Genomic DNA, 17,681 nt, shown 5'->3' with positions numbered 1-17,681 from the left:
TCTAATTATTAGATAGATCTGCTATGACTCCCAGTCTTTGCGGGGTGGCCTTACTTAGTAGGTATTCTTTGGGACCCAGTGGTGGAGTCTCAGTGATCACCTGATGTGGGTGCTCCAGGAATGTCCCTGGCATGGGTCATGTGGGCCCTCCTGTTGTAATTGAGTCATTTTTAAAAATATGTTTTTATTGATTTCAGATAGGGGAATGGAGGGGGATAGAGAGAAACATCAATGATGAGAGAGTGTCATCAATCAGCTGCCTCCTGCATGCCCCCTACTGGGCATTGAGCCAGCAACCCAGACATGTGCCCCAACTGGGAATCAAACTTTGACCTCCTTGACACTCAACCACTGAGCCATGCGGGCTGGGCTATAATTGAGTCTTGATTGTTATTGGTCCATTCGACTGTGTGATCAACCCTCATGCTGGCTGACTGTGAAGCTCAACCCCAACCATGGCATTTGAGCTGCTGTGCAGATCCTGACCACATGAAGCAGAATTCACCTCAGCAGGGTTCAGTGCTCGCTGAGATCTCCCTTTGGATATACTGTTTGTGAAGCTTACTGGATCCTGCTCTGATGTTGTCTGAAGCTGGTCGCTGGGTGTATTGGTTCTAGGCCTCTTGGGAGGGACTCTGGTGCACGCTAATGCCAGATGCTATCTGTGCCTGGTCCTTGGCAACTTGTTTGGAGCTAAAAATGATCCTCAGTTTATAGCTGCCTCTGCTGGGTTTGGGTGTGCAGGGAAATGACCAAGCTATACACCAAGGCCAGCTTTTACCAGCAATAGGCCCAGGGGCAGGTCAGCAAAAGTCACAAGGCACCCTGAGATCCGCCTCCACCTACCGGCTGCCTGTTAGACTCAGTCACTGAAAGAGCTTCTGGCGGAGTCAGGATGATGAGGCTATTGGATGCCCCATGAGTGGGAGGTGCCATTCAGGCTTCAGGGAAGGTGGTGGGTGTGGTCCCTGCTCCAGTGCCACACGACTCTATCCCAGATTTTGCAGAGCCACTAGGAGTCAGGTGAGTGGGCCTCGCAGAACCCTGAGGTGGGTTGCAGGAAGCTGGGAGGATGTGTCTATTGGATTACCTGTGAGAGAGAAGTGCCAGTCAGGTTCACGGAAAAGTGGGGGATGGCCCCTGCCCCAAAGCCAGACAACTCAGGCGCTGACACCCCCTGAGTCTTCCCAGATCTCTACACCCTGGCCAAGGCAGCTGACTTTTCAGAAGGAACTAAGCTCTGCAGGGTGAGGTGAGTGGGAGTCCAGAGGGTAAGGCAATTGCTTCCCCTAGGCTGATGCATATTGAGGGGAGTGCTCCACCCAAGAAAGGTGGGAACTGTTGTGTCATAGAATGACTCAGCACAAGGATCCTGGTGCTGATCCCCCGAGCTCCCTCCCCAGAGCCTCAATCCCCAGATTTTCCTCAGGCAATTCTAGTCTGCTCTGCCCTCCTTCTGCCAGAGCCCAGGGTGAGAGGCTGTGAATAAAATTTTGTGTGTTGGCCCTTCAAGAGGGTGCCTGTGTCTCCATCGGACTCTTCTTTCCCAGGATGACAGAAAACCCCACTGCTTTTCACAGCATGTGGGAGCCTCTTCCCAGCTCTGATGCTCTGGGCTGGGAGCCCCACTTGGGGTTTAGGCCCCACATTTCTTGGGGTGAACACCCTGCAGCTGAGATATCCCTGATGATTACCTCCACCTGCAGCAGCCCAGCTTCAATTTTGCAGATGATAATGCCCTGAAGTCTGCAGAGCAATCCTGTAAAAGAACTGAGGGCGGAGTGCCAGGAATGCTCACTTTGCCATGTAAAGTGAGAGAGATAGAAAGTCCTTTGCTCTTTAAGTAGGGTGTCCATACAATTTATCATCTACACTGAGACACCTGTGGAAATAATTACACTGGCACAACTTGTGTAAACAGATCAGTTGTTCACTCTATTTTTTTTTAGCTTGTAAAAGTAAAATAATTTATTTTGATTGATTTCTCAAAGAATGGTTCAATATAATGCCAGTTGTTAATGGCAAAAATGTGGTTCCAAACTCCGTGATGCTACAGAGAGCTACTACTTTTCCCAGGAAGTAGGTAAACAGCTAGAAACAGAAAGCACGGCTCCCAAGCAGCATGGAAACTTCTCACCTGCACAGCCAACAGGCTGCACCTTTATACTCAAGACGGTACAAAGATGAACTGGTGACAAAAGTGAGAAGTGGGGGACAAGATGTGAACACCGAAAGGAGCAATGCATGTATGTAAAAACCACAAAAGGATTTTAAAGGATAATTATAGAAAAGAGAGCCAAATATTTTACTCAAATGTCTTTAGAGACTTTGTGTAGAGATACAAATACATGTGTGTGTGTGTGTGTGTACATATATATATATATATATATATATATATATATATATATATTTATCAAAAGGATGTTTTATACAGATAAATGCTTCTTAATTAAAGATGGGACCAAAGCTATAGTTGTAACATAAAGCACTGTGTCCTTTTAAGAGTATTTATCCACCTGTATTTTCAATTTTTTTAAGGTTAGTGCATTAAATGTTTTCCAAATATAATTACCTGACATTCTTTTTGTAGATATAAATCAAGTAGGCATTATTTTTAAAGAGGGTTTGCAGGTTAAACAATGTTCTTTTAAGATGCTATGCATGTTGAACTTATGACAAGCCCCATTAAGAATCATTATTAAGCCCGGCCGGGCGTGGCTCAGCAGCTGAGCATCGACCTGTGAACCAGGAGATGGTGGTTTGATTCCTGGTCAGGGCACATGCCCGGGTTGTGGGCTCCATCTCCGGGTTGTGGGCTCCATCCCCGGCTGCAGGAGGCAGCCGATCAATGACTTATCATTGATTGTTCCTCTCTCTCTCTCCCTCTCCCTTCCACTCTCTGAAATCAATAAAGATATATTTTTAAAAAGAATCATTATTAACATATCAAAAAGGGCTATATCAGACCTTTTTTTATAGCAAATATTTAATTTTCTGATTTCCTGTTTACAAGTGTTGAAAATGCACAGGAAAGATTTTACTTCACAAGTACTTTTATGTTAATAGAAGATATTTTGATTCAACAAATATGGCAATGAATCTCCACATTGTAACCAATAGTATATGTGTTTGGTTTTTTCTTTTTAAAAAATGGGGTGTAACCACTACCTATAAAATAAAGCACACTATTATTTTGGTGAATTTACAAATCTTTTTTCCCTAGTATAAAGGCAACAAAAATTCCTAAAAATTAGAGAACACTGAAAACATATTAAAGTTTGGCAACCACCTTTATATTATCTCCATTTTACCCTGAAAGATAACTTAAAAATATGACTTGGCTGGAAAAGACCATCTTGCTAATATAAAAAATCAGTGAGAGCAAAAAATTGTATCATTGATATATATGTAGAATTTTTGTAAATAGTTCTCTCTCCAAATCATTAGAAAAATGTTCAAAGATTCAAAAACAAAGTAAAATATGGTCGTGGTCCCTGAACTATTTTAAAAGCAAGTAGCTTAGTCTAAGCTAAAATATTTTTCTCACTTATAGTAATTATCCTCCTGTCAATTGCCCTTTAAAAAAACGCATGAAACAGTACAGTAGCAAAACCCAAAGAGCATAAACTGCATTTGTAAGCACAGAAAAAAATCTCTAGTGCTGAAAGATACAGTATAAAGCTGATTTCTTTGGGGACATTACTCAATTAGATTATAATTCATTATGACAATTTCTCTTTTCTATTACAGGAGAGTCTGGTCCATTTGAAGTTACTGTTCCATTTACACCATTTTCTGGGCTCGCACTGCACATGGCCTGATGGGCAAGGCTGCTGGAGCTAATTGGATTCAGTGGCTTCTCCATCACTTGTCCAGCCAGGTCTGGATTCATCAAATACACATTCTGCTCTCTGTGAAGCATATGTAAAGGTATGACCAGCTGTGGCTCATTGGTAGTCTTAGAACTGATGAGTTTGCTTTTTGTTTGTGCAACAACACAAATGCTGTTGGACAAGGAGAGATGGTAGATCTGACTGAAAGCCAATCCTTGTCTCAGCACCTCACGATGATGCCTTTTGGCACAGGACAGAGATTCCCCCCCACGCTGTGCATGGACCTTCAGAACGCACCTTCTCACCAGGTCCTCCCAGCCTAGACTCACACGCATGGTTCTGGTGTCCAGTGAAATGATCTCGCCTTGGAGATCTTGGCAAGTAGAAAAACTTTCCAATGAGGGAAAAAACAGTCTCTCCTTCATGGGGGCTCTCCTTGCCACACAAATCAAGCAGGACTGCAAATCTTCTTTGGTGGACTTTGGTTGAGAGACAGCAAAGCTCTGCATAGTTTCATAATTCTGATGTGCTTCCTGGTTTATCACAACCTTCCCCTTGGAATCAGGCAGAGGTCTTACCAGCATCCAGAAAATGAACATATGGGTTCATTTTTTTGCATGTACCTGTCCAATTTTCCCAGGACCATTTATTGAAGAGACTGTCTTTACTCCACTGTATGCTCTTGCCTCCTTTGTGAAATATTGACTGTAAGGTGTGTTGATTTCTGGGCTGTCTCTTCTGTTCCATTGATCTATATGCCTGTTCTTATGCCAGTACCACGCTGTTGTGATTACAATGGCCTTGTAGTATAGTTTGATATCTGGTAGTATGATACCTCCGATGTTGTTTTTTTCTTTCTCAAGATTGTTGAGGCTGTTCTGGGTCTTTTTTGTTTCCATATAAATTTTTGGGATATATTTTCTAGATCGGTGAAATATGCCATTGCTTTTTAATAGGAATTGTATTGAACCTATAGATCGTTTTGGTAGTAGCCAGTGGAGAGAAAGTTGGACGTGGTCAGAGCAGTATAGCTGAAAAAGGAGACCTGGTTTAGAAAAGCCAACAAGGAAGGAAGGTATGCCCAAAGAGACAAAGATAGGGGCATCACAGGTCTTAGTAGTGTACCTGCCTGGTACCTGTTGCTCACTGAATGTAGGGAAGTAGGAGGTTGGGTCTTATGAAAAATGAGCATTGGGAGTCAGGGGCATATGAAGAAATATTCTCATTTGTTGGCATATTACTGATACACCAACAGATGAGAATTAATAATTTCTTTTTAAATGGCTCTACAGTATAGTCTCTATGGTATAGAAATTTAATTCTTGCTCACTTAACATTCCAGGATGGGTGTTTAAGTCAGTGGGTGGTTCCATTGTTGGTGATCATTCAGGCACCCAGGTTCCACCATCCCCCAAGGGCCCCAGAAAGCAGAAAGAACATGTAGAGCATGCACAAAAGTTCTCACAGACCTGACACGGAAGGAAAGCAAAGTTCTGCTCACATTCCTTTGGAGAGACCTTAGTTATACTCCTCACTCAACTTCAAAAAAGGCTGGAAAATGTAGTCCAGCTGTGTGCCCACAGAAGGGAAAAGCAGAATTTGGTAGGCAGCTAGTGGTCTTCGCCACTGCGATCAGCAGAATAGTGGACCTGTGGTGTCCGCATCCTAATCCCTAGAACCTGTGGACATGGCACAGGGACACTGCAGATGTTTATGGTCTTGAAATGAGAACATTATGCTCGATTTTCCCAGGGGGCCCCAAATAATCACAAGGGTCCTTATTACTGAAAGGGGGAGGCAGGAGCATCAGTGTGATGCACCATGAGCAAGATTTGTCTGGCCATTGTTGGCTTTGAAGATGGGAGGGGGCCATGAACCAAGGGAGGCGGGCAGCCTGTAGAAGCTGGAAAAAGCAAGGAATAGATTCTCCTCTAGAGCCTCCAGAAAGAATGCAACTCATGCTCACACCTTGATTTTAGGCCCTTGTGACCCATTTCGGACTTCTGACGTCCAGAACTCTAAGATACTAAATTTATGTTGTTTTAGGACACCAAATTATGGGAATCTGTTACAGCAGCAATGGAAAACTAATACACCACATTTGGTAATTCCTCCTGCTGACCCTTTTTCCAGCCTGACAAAGCAAAGCATGTTTACTTAGAAACAATGGATTGCTTGCTTACAAGCTAGATACCACTGAGTAACCAGATCAAAGAGTTATTTTTCTTAAATCTTGTCTCAGATTGTGGGGTGTGGGGTGTTCCTTGGGGAATTTACTTGGCTTCCAGATGGGGCTGCTTTCCACTACCCGAGTGTCTAGATGCTGGTCCTGGGATGGAGGCCACCACCCCCCCAGACTTACGTAACACACCCATACACAAATGCTTCTCATCCCAGGCATACCTCTAAAACTCTAATAAACACCAACTTCTCCAACCTAGGAGATCCGACTACTATTATCCTGGTAAGAGACAGATGAGGGCACAACATAAAAACAGGTTTGGCTACTTGCATAAAATCATCTGGGAGTGAGAGTCTTCATTTGAAACCAGGCGGAGAGCTGGTGATCTCAGCCACTACACAGTTCACACAGACTCCTTCCTGAGCATAACTGATGCTATGCATGGCCTGAGAAAACCTTCCAAAGTTAAACGGGGAATAGTCAGGGGGGAGATGAGTTGAGTTGAAGTGCTGTGACCTCCTTCCCCATGTCTCCAGGCTGAGGCTGGGAAAGAGAATGGAGAACCCCCGGCCCAGGGAATCCCTGGAGGACAGATGCAGCCAACTCCTCAAGGTCCAGACGCAGACAGGCTTCAGGTTCCCCAGTCTGTTCTCAGCTAACCCTCATTTTTTAATCCCATGAGGAAAAATTCCCTTGCGTTGCATGACTGGTCCTCAGTACCATTTCATGCCTAGAGTCTCTGTAAACAAACCCAGATAAAATTATTTTCCAGGCTTTCATTTTCGAATTCGCCAGAAGTAAGAGTGCATGCCTCTGGAAGGCTTTTCTGTATTCACTGTCGATCAAGGTTTTCCCTCCCTGCTTTCTTACCCCTCCCTCCTCTCTCCCCTTCTCCCCTTGCTCCCTCTTCATTTTAATATTTTTAATCCTCCCCTGAGGATATGTTTATTGACTTTAGAGAGAAAGGGAGAGGGAGAGGGAGAGGGAGAGAGAAACATCCACTGGCTGCCTCCTGCACACCCCATACTGGGGATCGAACCCACAACTCGGGCAAGCTTTTGGTGCACAGATGACAGCCAACCGGCTGAGCCACACCGGCCACAGGCCAACCACAAACTTTTGGTGGACTGGGCGATGCTCCAACCAACTGCTGCTCCTCCTTTTCGTTCCATAAGGACTGAACTCATCCCATAGGCTCCCACACTCCCCACGTCCGTAAGTCATGAGACCTTTAGTAAGTTTCGGTAAGTTATATTTTTCTAGGAATTTTATCATTTCACCTACAATTTCTAATTTAATAGCATAAAACTCTAAAATACCATCAAACTTTAGAAATTCTCCGAGACTACAAGGGGATGAGTGCCTTATTCCAACTGTTGCAACAAGTGAAGATCTGAGAGAACGTCTCTACAAACATGAGGAATGTGAGGGGCTTTATAGGGTAAAGAAACAAAAGTAGCTGTGCCCACTGCAGTTTTGGTGGGCTTTGGTCAGGCAGACATCACAATCTTACAGAAATGAGTCATTTCTTTGTGATTTGGCTCATCTTATGTTACACCCTATTTTGGGGACCGTTGACTCAAGGAGCTTAGGAGTGGGTTATTCTTTCAGCATTAGGGAGCTAGAAGGTCAGTGTATGTCCAGAGGGAAAAGCTTTTACAGTGCTCCATATTTCCTCTTTTTTCCTGACTTAGGTGATTTATGGGTTCTCTTTTGTTCTTGATTCATTTGTTAATATTATTAGTCATTTCCAACGTACACACATACTTGGCTTCACTGAGCCTCTGTATTGTATGTTTTTCTATTTCATAAATGTCTACCACTTATTACTTATTTTAACTTTTTTTGGGTTTTTTTGATTGTTCTGAGATGGTAATAGGTTTTCTGATTTTTCTAAAATATCTTTTTAGGCTATCAATTTCTAAGCATTGCCTTAGTAATATCCCACTGGTCTTGATATGCAGTATTTTCATTATCATTCATTCAAAATATTTGTTTGAACTATGATTACGAAATGTATATGTAAACTTCCAAATATAACAGGGATGCCCAAGGTATCTTTATTACTAATTTCCAATTTAATTATGCAGAGAATATATGCTATAAAATTTCAATTTTTAAAAATTTGAGATTTACTTTATGGGTCAGCATGTGGCTCATAATTTCTTCTCCCAGCTTTATTGAGATATAATTGACAAGTAAAATTGTCAATTCTGAAAATGTTTCATGTGTGCTTGAAGAAAAATATTTATCCTTGATACACTGGTGCAGTGTTCCCTACATTTATCAGTTGGACTGCTAGTTAATCATATTGTTCAAATTTGTATCTTTACTAATTTTTACTCTAATTGTCCCATTAATTACTGAGAGAGGTGTCAAGTCTCCCATCATGATTGTGGATTTTATATTGCTCCTTTGTTTGAATGTATCTGCCAACCCTTAACCTATGTTATTAGGTAGATACTAACTTAAAAGTGTTTTATCTTCCCACTGTTTTCCTTTCCTGAACCTTTTGTTTTAATGATTCCCTTTGTCTCTAGAAATGGTTTGTGCCTTAAAAGTCCCTATTTCATCTAATTTTAGTAGAGCTACATACACCAGTTTTCAGTTACTATTTGCTTTGTGGTTTGGTGGTTGTTAATCCTCACCAGAGGATATTTTTTCCATTGATTTTTTTAGAGAATGGAATGGAGACAGAGAGACAGACACATCAATTAGTTGCCTCCCGCATGCACCCTGACCGGCCAGGGATCCAGCCTGTAACTGACCTACGTGTCCTTGACTGGTCATCGAACCCAAGACTCTTTAGTCTGAGGGCGGGCACTCTAACCACTGGACCAAACTGGCCAAGGCTTTTTTTTTTTTTTTTTTTTTAAGGCGAGTCTCTTGCATGCAGCATATAGTGGGGTTTTGTACTTTTGTCCTCTTATGGTCAGAATGTTTGTGGTCCCCCATCCCATGTTGGAATCCTAATGCCCAGTGTAATGGTGTTAGGAAGTGAGGCCTTTGGGAAGTGGTTAGGTCATGGGGGTGAATCCTCATGAATGGGATTAGTGCTCTTGTAAGAGACCCCACAGAACTTCTCAGCCCTTTCCACCATGGGAGGATCCAATTAGAAATCTGAGAACTAGAAAAGAGGCCTCATCCAACCATGCTGATCTTCAAATACTCTGATCTTGGGCTTCCCAGCCTCTAGAACTGTAAGGAACACATTTCTATTGTTTGTAAGTCATCCAATCTGTGGTATTTTGTTACAGCAGCATAACAGACTAACAATGGCTGACAATCTTCTTAAATAGAATATAAATACTGATATATATGGCTTAAGATCTACCACCTTTTTGGTTTTTTCCTCTGTCCCACCCATTTTTTATTTGCCTTTTTATTGACTTTTAAAATCCATTTTTATCTACTAGTATTGTAATTGCACATTCTATTTTATGATTCCCCTAGACTTTACAATATGCATGAGACTAACCAAAGCCTTTGCCCTTATGTAATACTTCAATACTTTTTACTCTTGACTAATGTTACTATTGTTTGGTATTTTTTTTTATTTTAACAACTCCAAAATTTTATTGTTTTATATAAAACATTCATTTACATTTGCCTACATATTTCTTATTCTCTTTGCTCATTTCTTTTTGTATCTTAGAATCCCATCTGGGATCACTGTCCTTCTGTATTAAAATGGATTCTTTAAAATTTCCTTTAGTGAGGGTCCGCAGTGGATAATGAAATAAATTTTTATGTCTTAAAATGTGCTTATTTTAGTCTCATTCTTGAAGTATATTTTCATTGGTATAAAATTCTAGGTTGGCAATTATTTTCTATCTTTATGCTGATATTCTCGCTCCACTCTTGGCTCCCATTGTTGCTACTGAGAAGCCTATTCTTCCTTTGATGGAATTTTTGGTGTGTTTAGCTGTTGAATTTTTTCTTTGATTTTCTAGTTACATGATCTGTGTAGGTGTGACTTTTAGAAAGGTATCCTGCTTTGTATTCTTTGGGATTGTAAATCTATAGGCTTATTTTTCTGTCAGCTCTGGAAACTTCTCAGACCCATTCTCTTTGCTTGTTTTATTCTGTCCTTGTCTTCTGAGACTATGATTAAATGTATGTTGAACTTCCCAATGAAACCTTCCCTTCTCTGCATTGTCCCATATTTTTCTGTCTCCATGCTGCATTCTGCCCTGCTTATTCACCCATCTCTTTCATGTTTTCACCAATTCTTTTGTTCCTGTCACACTCTGTTGCCAAATACATCTTCAAATATTTTCAGAACAGTTCCTCCTTCCACCCCAACGTAACCAATAATTCAATATATGAAGTCTACGTGGGTCTGTTCCTTTCTGCTGGCTTTCAGTCATGTTGCCTTTTTTCCTTATGTGCCTGATTATCTTTATTAATTGTCCCTGAAAAGTTATCTATAAGGGTTACTTCAGTTCGGGATTGAAGGAGTGTTCTCCCAAGGTTTCTATGTGTTGCTTCTACCAGGTGTTTTTCTTGATGAGGGTTGACCAGTGACCACAGGACCCAAGATGTTTTCCTTTCCCTTATTTTTTCTTCTCTTGCTCTGCTTAGTAATGGCCACTGTCTCTACAGGCCACTGGAGTTGGGGATGGGTTTAGAATTGGTTTATCCTGAGGATAAAGCCCTTTGGGAATCCAGTTTAACTTTGGAAGGGTCTCCTGTAAGATTCATCACCTCGGTGGGCCTGGCACCAACCTTCTGTCTCTCCCCCGCCGTAGGTGAAGTAGTGTTCACCTGTGCAGCATCAGAAAACATGTAGGGCATAAGCTGCTTTGGTGTTCCCTCTCTGATGACAGGATCCCATTTTTAAACTGCCCTGCTTATTTAAACTGCATTGTCTTCTCACTCTCAATGCTCTTGGGGAGGGCATACTATCTACATTTTAGTCTTTTTGTTTTTTGGTAGGAAGTTGACCAAAATAACCTAGCCTATCTTTACCAGAAAGCATCATCCCACTTTTTCAATGTTGTTTTTCTTTTCTAGACTTTGAGGTTTTCCAGCCCGTATTTTTAAATTTATATCCTTTATTTCTATCCTTCTAGTGCTTGCCCATGACAATTTATCATACATAGTTATCATAAAACCTAAACAGCACCTTTTTTTTTCTTTTTTTAAAAATGTATCTTTATTGATTTCAGAGAGAGGAAAGGAGAGACAGACAGAAACATCAATGATGAGAGTCATTGATCGGCTGCAGCCCGCAACCCGGGCATGTGCCCTGACCAGGAATCAAACCCCAATCGCCTGGATCCTAGGTCAACGCTCAACTGCTGAGCCACGCCCGGCTGGGCCTAAACAGCATCTTGACCCTCCTCCGTGCAGATCTTCTATCTTCCAATTTACCTACATTGTCCAATATTTCAATTCTATTTTAAGCCTTGAATTAGACACTTAAAAAAGTGTTTTGATTTACCTACATGTTAGCAATTTTATTTTTCTTCCTGCATATCAGAAATTTTCTCTGAAAAGAGGTGAGGGATGGCAGTCCCTAAACCAGTTCAATTCCCAAGATCCCGAACAGATGCAGTCACACCACATTACTGGATCTGCACCAGTCTGCTGAGAATGATTAGAGACCCAAAGACCCCACCTTGTCTGGGATCATCCTGAGTTGCACATATGTGTCCTTAGATAGCCTCAAAGAAGCCCTGAGGCCCACTTCTGTGGGTGAGTCAATGGAGGTTTCAGTAGTAATGTGTCCCAGTGCTCAGTGGGCTAGGGCACTTAGAACCCCCATTTGTGTGGTGGCTGTCCTCTCCTCTATTAAACCCATGCATCTCCTGAAAGTAGGCAGTGCATTAGGTCCAGGTGGGGGCCTCAAGCCACCAGCACACTGATAGCACACACAAACCTCAGGTAACCCAATCTAAAACTGTGCTGGTTTTATCTTCAGTAAATGAAGATAAACCAATATACCTGGTGACTCCTGGAAATTGATAATCAATGGCTTCCACCATCCTTTCTGCCCACTGGGTACCAGCTCTGCTAGAGACTGGCTACGCTGGAGGATGTGTGAGCTTTTCTGATGATGCCTTTCATCAGACCAACCTATTTCCCACTCATCTCTCTTAATAAAACAAACAAAAACCCAATTCAATTGTCCTACCCAGATATCACTGTTGCTCCGTCTTCCTGATGGCTATTAGTGCTCTTTCCTCGGAATGCTGCATTTTAGTTCAGCGTCCATTGGGGTAGCTTTGCTTGTGGACTCTCTCCCTTATATATCCTTTATTTACTCCTTCTGCCTAGTGCCTAGGACAGTGGACTGTCCCTAGCACATCCTCAACAAGAATTTGCTGAATAAATTAACCCAAGTCTGTGGAGAGAATCATGCTTGCCAGTGTTGCATGTAGAGAGGACAAAGAGCAAGTGTGGTAGTGACATTCCAAAGTGGGGTGGCAGAAATGCTCTACCTCTCCCTTTCCTAGTCCCATCCCTACTCCCTCCATCAAAATTTACTAGTGAGGGTTTGGAGACAAAGTGAAAGAATTATACTCCTAGAGAGAGGCATATAAACTTTGTGGCTAGATACGTGAAATCCTAGAGATAGCAAGGAAACAATCTAGAGATTTTTGTCTTGTAAAAAGAGTGAATTTTGGAGCCAGAGTGACCTGACAAGAAATTCAACCTCTACAGATAAGCCCCATGGGCCCAGGCTATTCTTGGGCAGGTTACTTAACTCTCAGAAGATTCTCCTTTTACCCTTTGAGTTACCTAGTTAACAGCTTTATGCAAAGTTAATATTTTGTTAAATTTTCTCTGTTCCCAACAGAACTGTTTCTGTGTGGTGACTACCACTCAGAGCCTGCCCATTCCTACAAGTTACAATCCAGCACCAGTATGTGAGGCTCAATTCATTTTGCACTTCTCCTGGTGGAGGTACCACCTAACATCTAATGAGACCTGAGCTGCTAGACCTGGGGAATAAGCCCCTGCTGCCGTCCGAGGTTTGTATCTGGCATAACTTATCCCACAAAGATGTGACAGGAATGGCTTTCCCTGTATACTGCTCCATCAAGTCAGGCACAGCCTGTTTACTTTTGAGGAATTTCTTTATTGGAGTTCCACCCTACCTTGCGACAATTATCTGGCTCTTCAAGGCCAAGAGAGAGTGAGCCCTGAACAATATATTCATAACATTTTACAAAAGACAATACACAGATGTAGTGCATGAAATCTTTACAATAACACAGTCCAAAACAATCATTTAACAGGATTAAGAAGCATGAATTTCCTCCTATGGCCTGATTACTGGTAGTTACTTAGCTTTTTTGCTTCTGCAATAAAATGCCCTCCTTTTCAGCATTCCTATTCATAGGAATCCCTGAATCAATTTTGTGTGCAAATTCATATTGAAGATGTGTTCCATTAGTTACTTAATGTACTGTATTTCAATCCATGGTAGAACCTTATATCTGTAGGTTTTTTCACTCACCATGCTTTTACCATTCATTGTGGGGGTTTAATTGAAAATGTTTAAAAGTTCACCCTCACATTACAACAGTATAATCCAATCAACCTGCAATTTTTTTTTTTTTTTTTAGTGCTCTCTCTTATCTCGTTATTTGTCTACTTTTTACTTTCCCTACAAAATTTAAATTTTGTTTAAGAATTTGTCATCATCCCCCTAAACCATTCAATTATATCAGGTTTTGACTCCATGATCACTACTATTAAATAAATTTATATTCCCTGAAGCCTCTCTCTCCCTGAATTTGCCTGTTGGAGGCCCTTCTTGGGATTTTTCCACTGACCAATGTATAATTGGGACTCAAAGCTATACCTGAATGTCCCACATTTACATTCACAGAGTTTACCTAAATATGAACTTCTTAATGGTGACTGTGTGACTTCTAATTGAAACCCTTTCCTTATTCATGTATTTCCTTACATGTCCAGAAATGTCTGCTTATTTTGAAGGTTTTATTTTAACATTCTATCGTTTTGATAGGTTTTATCCCCAGTATGAACTATTTTATATTCCATAAGGGCTCAACTACCTTGACACTGGAGGCTTCGTTGCTGGCTATGATTGAAGCATAGAAAAGATTACTCATGGTTTCATTTATACTATGTAAATTATAAGCCATGAATAAGGACCTCATATATTCTTACATTCAAAAGGTTTTTCTTCCATTTGAGTTCTTTGAGACTCAGTAAGCTTTGCCTCCTACAGAGACAAGCTCATCCTGGTCCCATCCAGAACATTCCCACCCTCGTGAGTTCTCTTTTGCGATGTGCCACTATAACTTCCCACATTTGGCACATTTAAAGGTTCCTCTCCTGTATGGATTCTTTTATGCTTGGTGAGGTCTGATCTGATATTAAAAGCCTTCCCACACTCATTACACCGATATGGCTTCTTTCCAGTGTGGATCCTTTTGTGTTGGTCAAGGACTGATCTATAATTGAAGGATTTCCCACACTCACAATTATAGGGCTGCTGCCCACGGTGGATGCTTTTATGGTTGATAAGACTTGAGTGTGAGATATATGCCTTCCCACACTCATCACATCCATAGGGTTTCTCACCTGTGTGGATCCTTTTATGCACTGTGAGGCCTGAGCTGTTCCGGAATGCCTTTCCACACCTATCACATACATAAGGTTTCTCCCCTGTGTGGATCCTCTTGTGTTGAGAAAGAAGTGAGCTATAACTGAAAGATTTCCCACATTCAACACATTTGAAGGGTTTCTCCCCAAGATGCACTCTTTTATGGCTTATAAGAGTTCTGCTTGAGAAAAAAGCTTTTCCACATTCATCACATGTATACGGTGTCTTGCCAGGGTGGGTACTTTTATGGTTAATAAGGCTTGAGTGTGAGATGTAGGCTTTTCCACACACATCACATTCATAGGGTTTCTCCCCAGTATGAATTCTTTTATGCACTTTAAGGCTTGAGTTGTTTCTGAAGACCTTCTCACACCTGTCACATTCATAGGGTTTCTCTCTAGTGTGAACCCTTTTATGTTGAGAAAGGAGTGAGGTGTAATTAAAAGATTTCTCACACACGTCACATTTGTAGGGCTTCTCCCCAAGGTGAATTTTTTTGTGGTTTATAAGGGTTCGGTATGTGATAAAGGCCTTTTCACACTCCTCACACTTATAGGGCTTTTCCCCAGGGTGTACACTTTTATGATTTATAAGGCTTGAGAGTGAAATGTAGGCTTTCCCACATTCTTCACATTTGTAAGGTCTCTCCCCAGTGTGGATTCGTTTATGTACTTTAAGACCTGAATTATTTCTGAAGGCTTTTCCACACTCATCACACCCAAAAGGTTTCTCCCTCGTATGAATCCTTTTATGTTGTTCAAGGGCAGAGCTATAATTGAAGGATTTCTCACAATAGCTACATTTATAGGGCTTCTCCCCAAGATGGATTCCTTTGTGGTTTTTAAGGCTAGAACGTGAGATATAAGCTTTCCCACACACATCACACTTGTATGGTTTTTCTCCAGTGTGGAGCCTCCTGTGGACTTTGAGACCTGAATTGTTTCTGAAGGTTTTCCCACACACATCACATACATAAGGTCTCTCTCCAGTGTGAATGGTCTTATGTTGAAGAAGAAGTGAATTATAGCTGAAGGATTTTCCACACTCCTTACATTCATGTGCCTTCTTCCCAGGGTGTATGCTTTTATGGACTGCAAGGCCTGAGCTATAGCTGAACGCTTTGCCACAGACATCACACTTGTAAGGTTTCTCTCCCGTGTGGATCCTTTTATGTACAATAAGGCCTGAACTATTCCTGAAGGCCTTCCCACATTCATCACATTCATAAGGTTTCTCTCCAGTGTGAATGACTTTATGCTGAATGAGGAGAGAGCTATAATTAAATGATTTCTCACATTCATCACATTTGTAAGGTTTATCTCCAAAGTGGATGCTTTTATGGTTTAGGAGTGTTCTGCAAGTAATGAAGGCCTTCCCACACTCATCACATTCATAGGGCTTCTCACCTGTGTGGATTCTTTTGTGAACCCTAAGGCCAGAGCTATTACTGAAGGTTTTCCCACAGATGTCACATTCATAGGGCTTCTCCCCTGTGTGGATTCTTTTGTGGACTCTGAGACCAGAGCTGTTCCTAAAGGCTTTTCCACACTCGCCACATTCATAGGGCTTCTCCCCAGTGTGGATCCTCTTATGCTGGTCCAAAACAGAGCTATAATTGAAGGATTTTCCACACTCATCACATTTACAGTTCTTCTCTCCAGAATGGGTGCTTTTATGATTTATAAGGCTGGAGTAGGACATGTAGGCTTTCCCACATTCCTCACACTTATACGGCTTCTCCCCAGTATGGATCCGCTTGTGGACTCGAAGGCTTGAGCTACTCCGGAACGTCCCTCCACAGTCATCGCACTCATAGCGTTTTTCCCCAGTGTGCATAATTTTATGTTGAATAAGGCGGGAATTATATTTGAAGGATTTCCCACACTCATCACATTTATGGGATTTCTTAAAAGCACTGATTTTCTGCCTCAGATGGGGATGAGAGTTTCCATTGACATTCTCCACACATTTTCCTTGTTCACTGCTTTTCTGTTCTATAGGGATGGTCTGGTGTATAACATGCTTTGAGCTCAGATGTAAGCTTTTCTCAGATGCCTCATCTTCCTGTTCTGTCTTTATATTTGCTGTATTCTTGGCTTTTCCAATCTTTTCCCTGATGCCACTTATGTCTTCCATCATTCTTTTTCCCTCAGGCTCTTCCAATTGGTTCTGTACCTTGCTATCCCAATCACAAATTTCACCAACCTTAGATTCCCGCATATGATCCTTGTGAAGACCTTCCACTTTTAGCCACAGAGATTCTGCTTTTCCAACACTTTCACACTTCTCAGTCGATTCCTCATCCTCAGTGCCCCTCGTCTTGAAATGTGACACTAAACCAAGAAAATGAAAATGATACTTGTTCACTTTGTTTAGAAGAAACTGGAAGAATTACATCCTAAGTCACTCAAGTGTTTACTGACTGCATGCTATGTGATAGGTACCACTTTTTAACTGCTGGGATACAATGGTGGACATGCCAAAATTTCTGCTGCTGTGGGGCTAATGTTGAAATGCTAGAGGCCTGAATTTTCAATGAAACAGAGAACTTTCCTATTCTTGCCTAAAAGATTGACATGAGGGTAAATGGAAATGGTTTGAAATGATGTACAGAATCATGGGCAACACTAATCAGTTTTTAAAAATGATACCAAGTCATCAAAAAACAAGCAGAGGGTAGAAGAAATCTCTGAAGAATAGCAGACAGATTAGTAAGACAAGTTAAGAAGACATAATCAGCAGAAGACAGGCAAAACTAAAGAGAAATCAGTATGTGGAAATATTGGGGAGGTGGTTATAAAGTCATGAAGATAGTCATGTCAGAGATGATAAAACACACACACACACACACACACACACACACACACACAGCCTTTTGGTTTGGCCTCCTGGACTTCCCCTCCAAGGAAAACTCTGACCCTGAAAAATGGCAAATCAGGGCAGTCAGGGAGGAACTCTATATGGAAGAGGACACTCCAGCCTGGGAGGCAAAAAGACTTTCACTCCTACTTTATGAAGAGGCTAACTGCAGTGAGAGAATATCAAAAAGCAAAAACACAAATCATTAGGCAAAGGCATT

General features: G+C 41.6%; 1 protein-coding gene across 1 annotated transcript in view; it reads right to left on the bottom strand.

Moving 5' to 3' along the window:
* Positions 1-7,885: 7,885 nt before the first annotated feature.
* The window catches only part of ZFP62 (ZFP62 zinc finger protein), a 28,612-nt gene continuing 18,816 nt past the window's right edge, over positions 7,886-17,681 (bottom strand). Inside the window, exon 2 of the mRNA XM_081134346.1 lies at positions 7,886-16,935. Within this exon, the coding sequence (XP_080990472.1) occupies positions 14,219-16,822 (2,604 nt within the window). The 5' untranslated portion in view covers positions 16,823-16,935 and the 3' untranslated portion in view covers positions 7,886-14,218. The remainder of the gene's footprint in view (positions 16,936-17,681) is intronic.

This window comes from Miniopterus schreibersii (assembly GCF_964146895.1).
Source record: "Miniopterus schreibersii genome assembly, chromosome: 4".
Lineage (NCBI taxonomy): Eukaryota > Metazoa > Chordata > Mammalia > Chiroptera > Miniopteridae > Miniopterus > Miniopterus schreibersii.
Note: the sequence above shows the minus strand (reverse complement) of the source record. Positions and strands in the feature narration are given on the sequence as shown.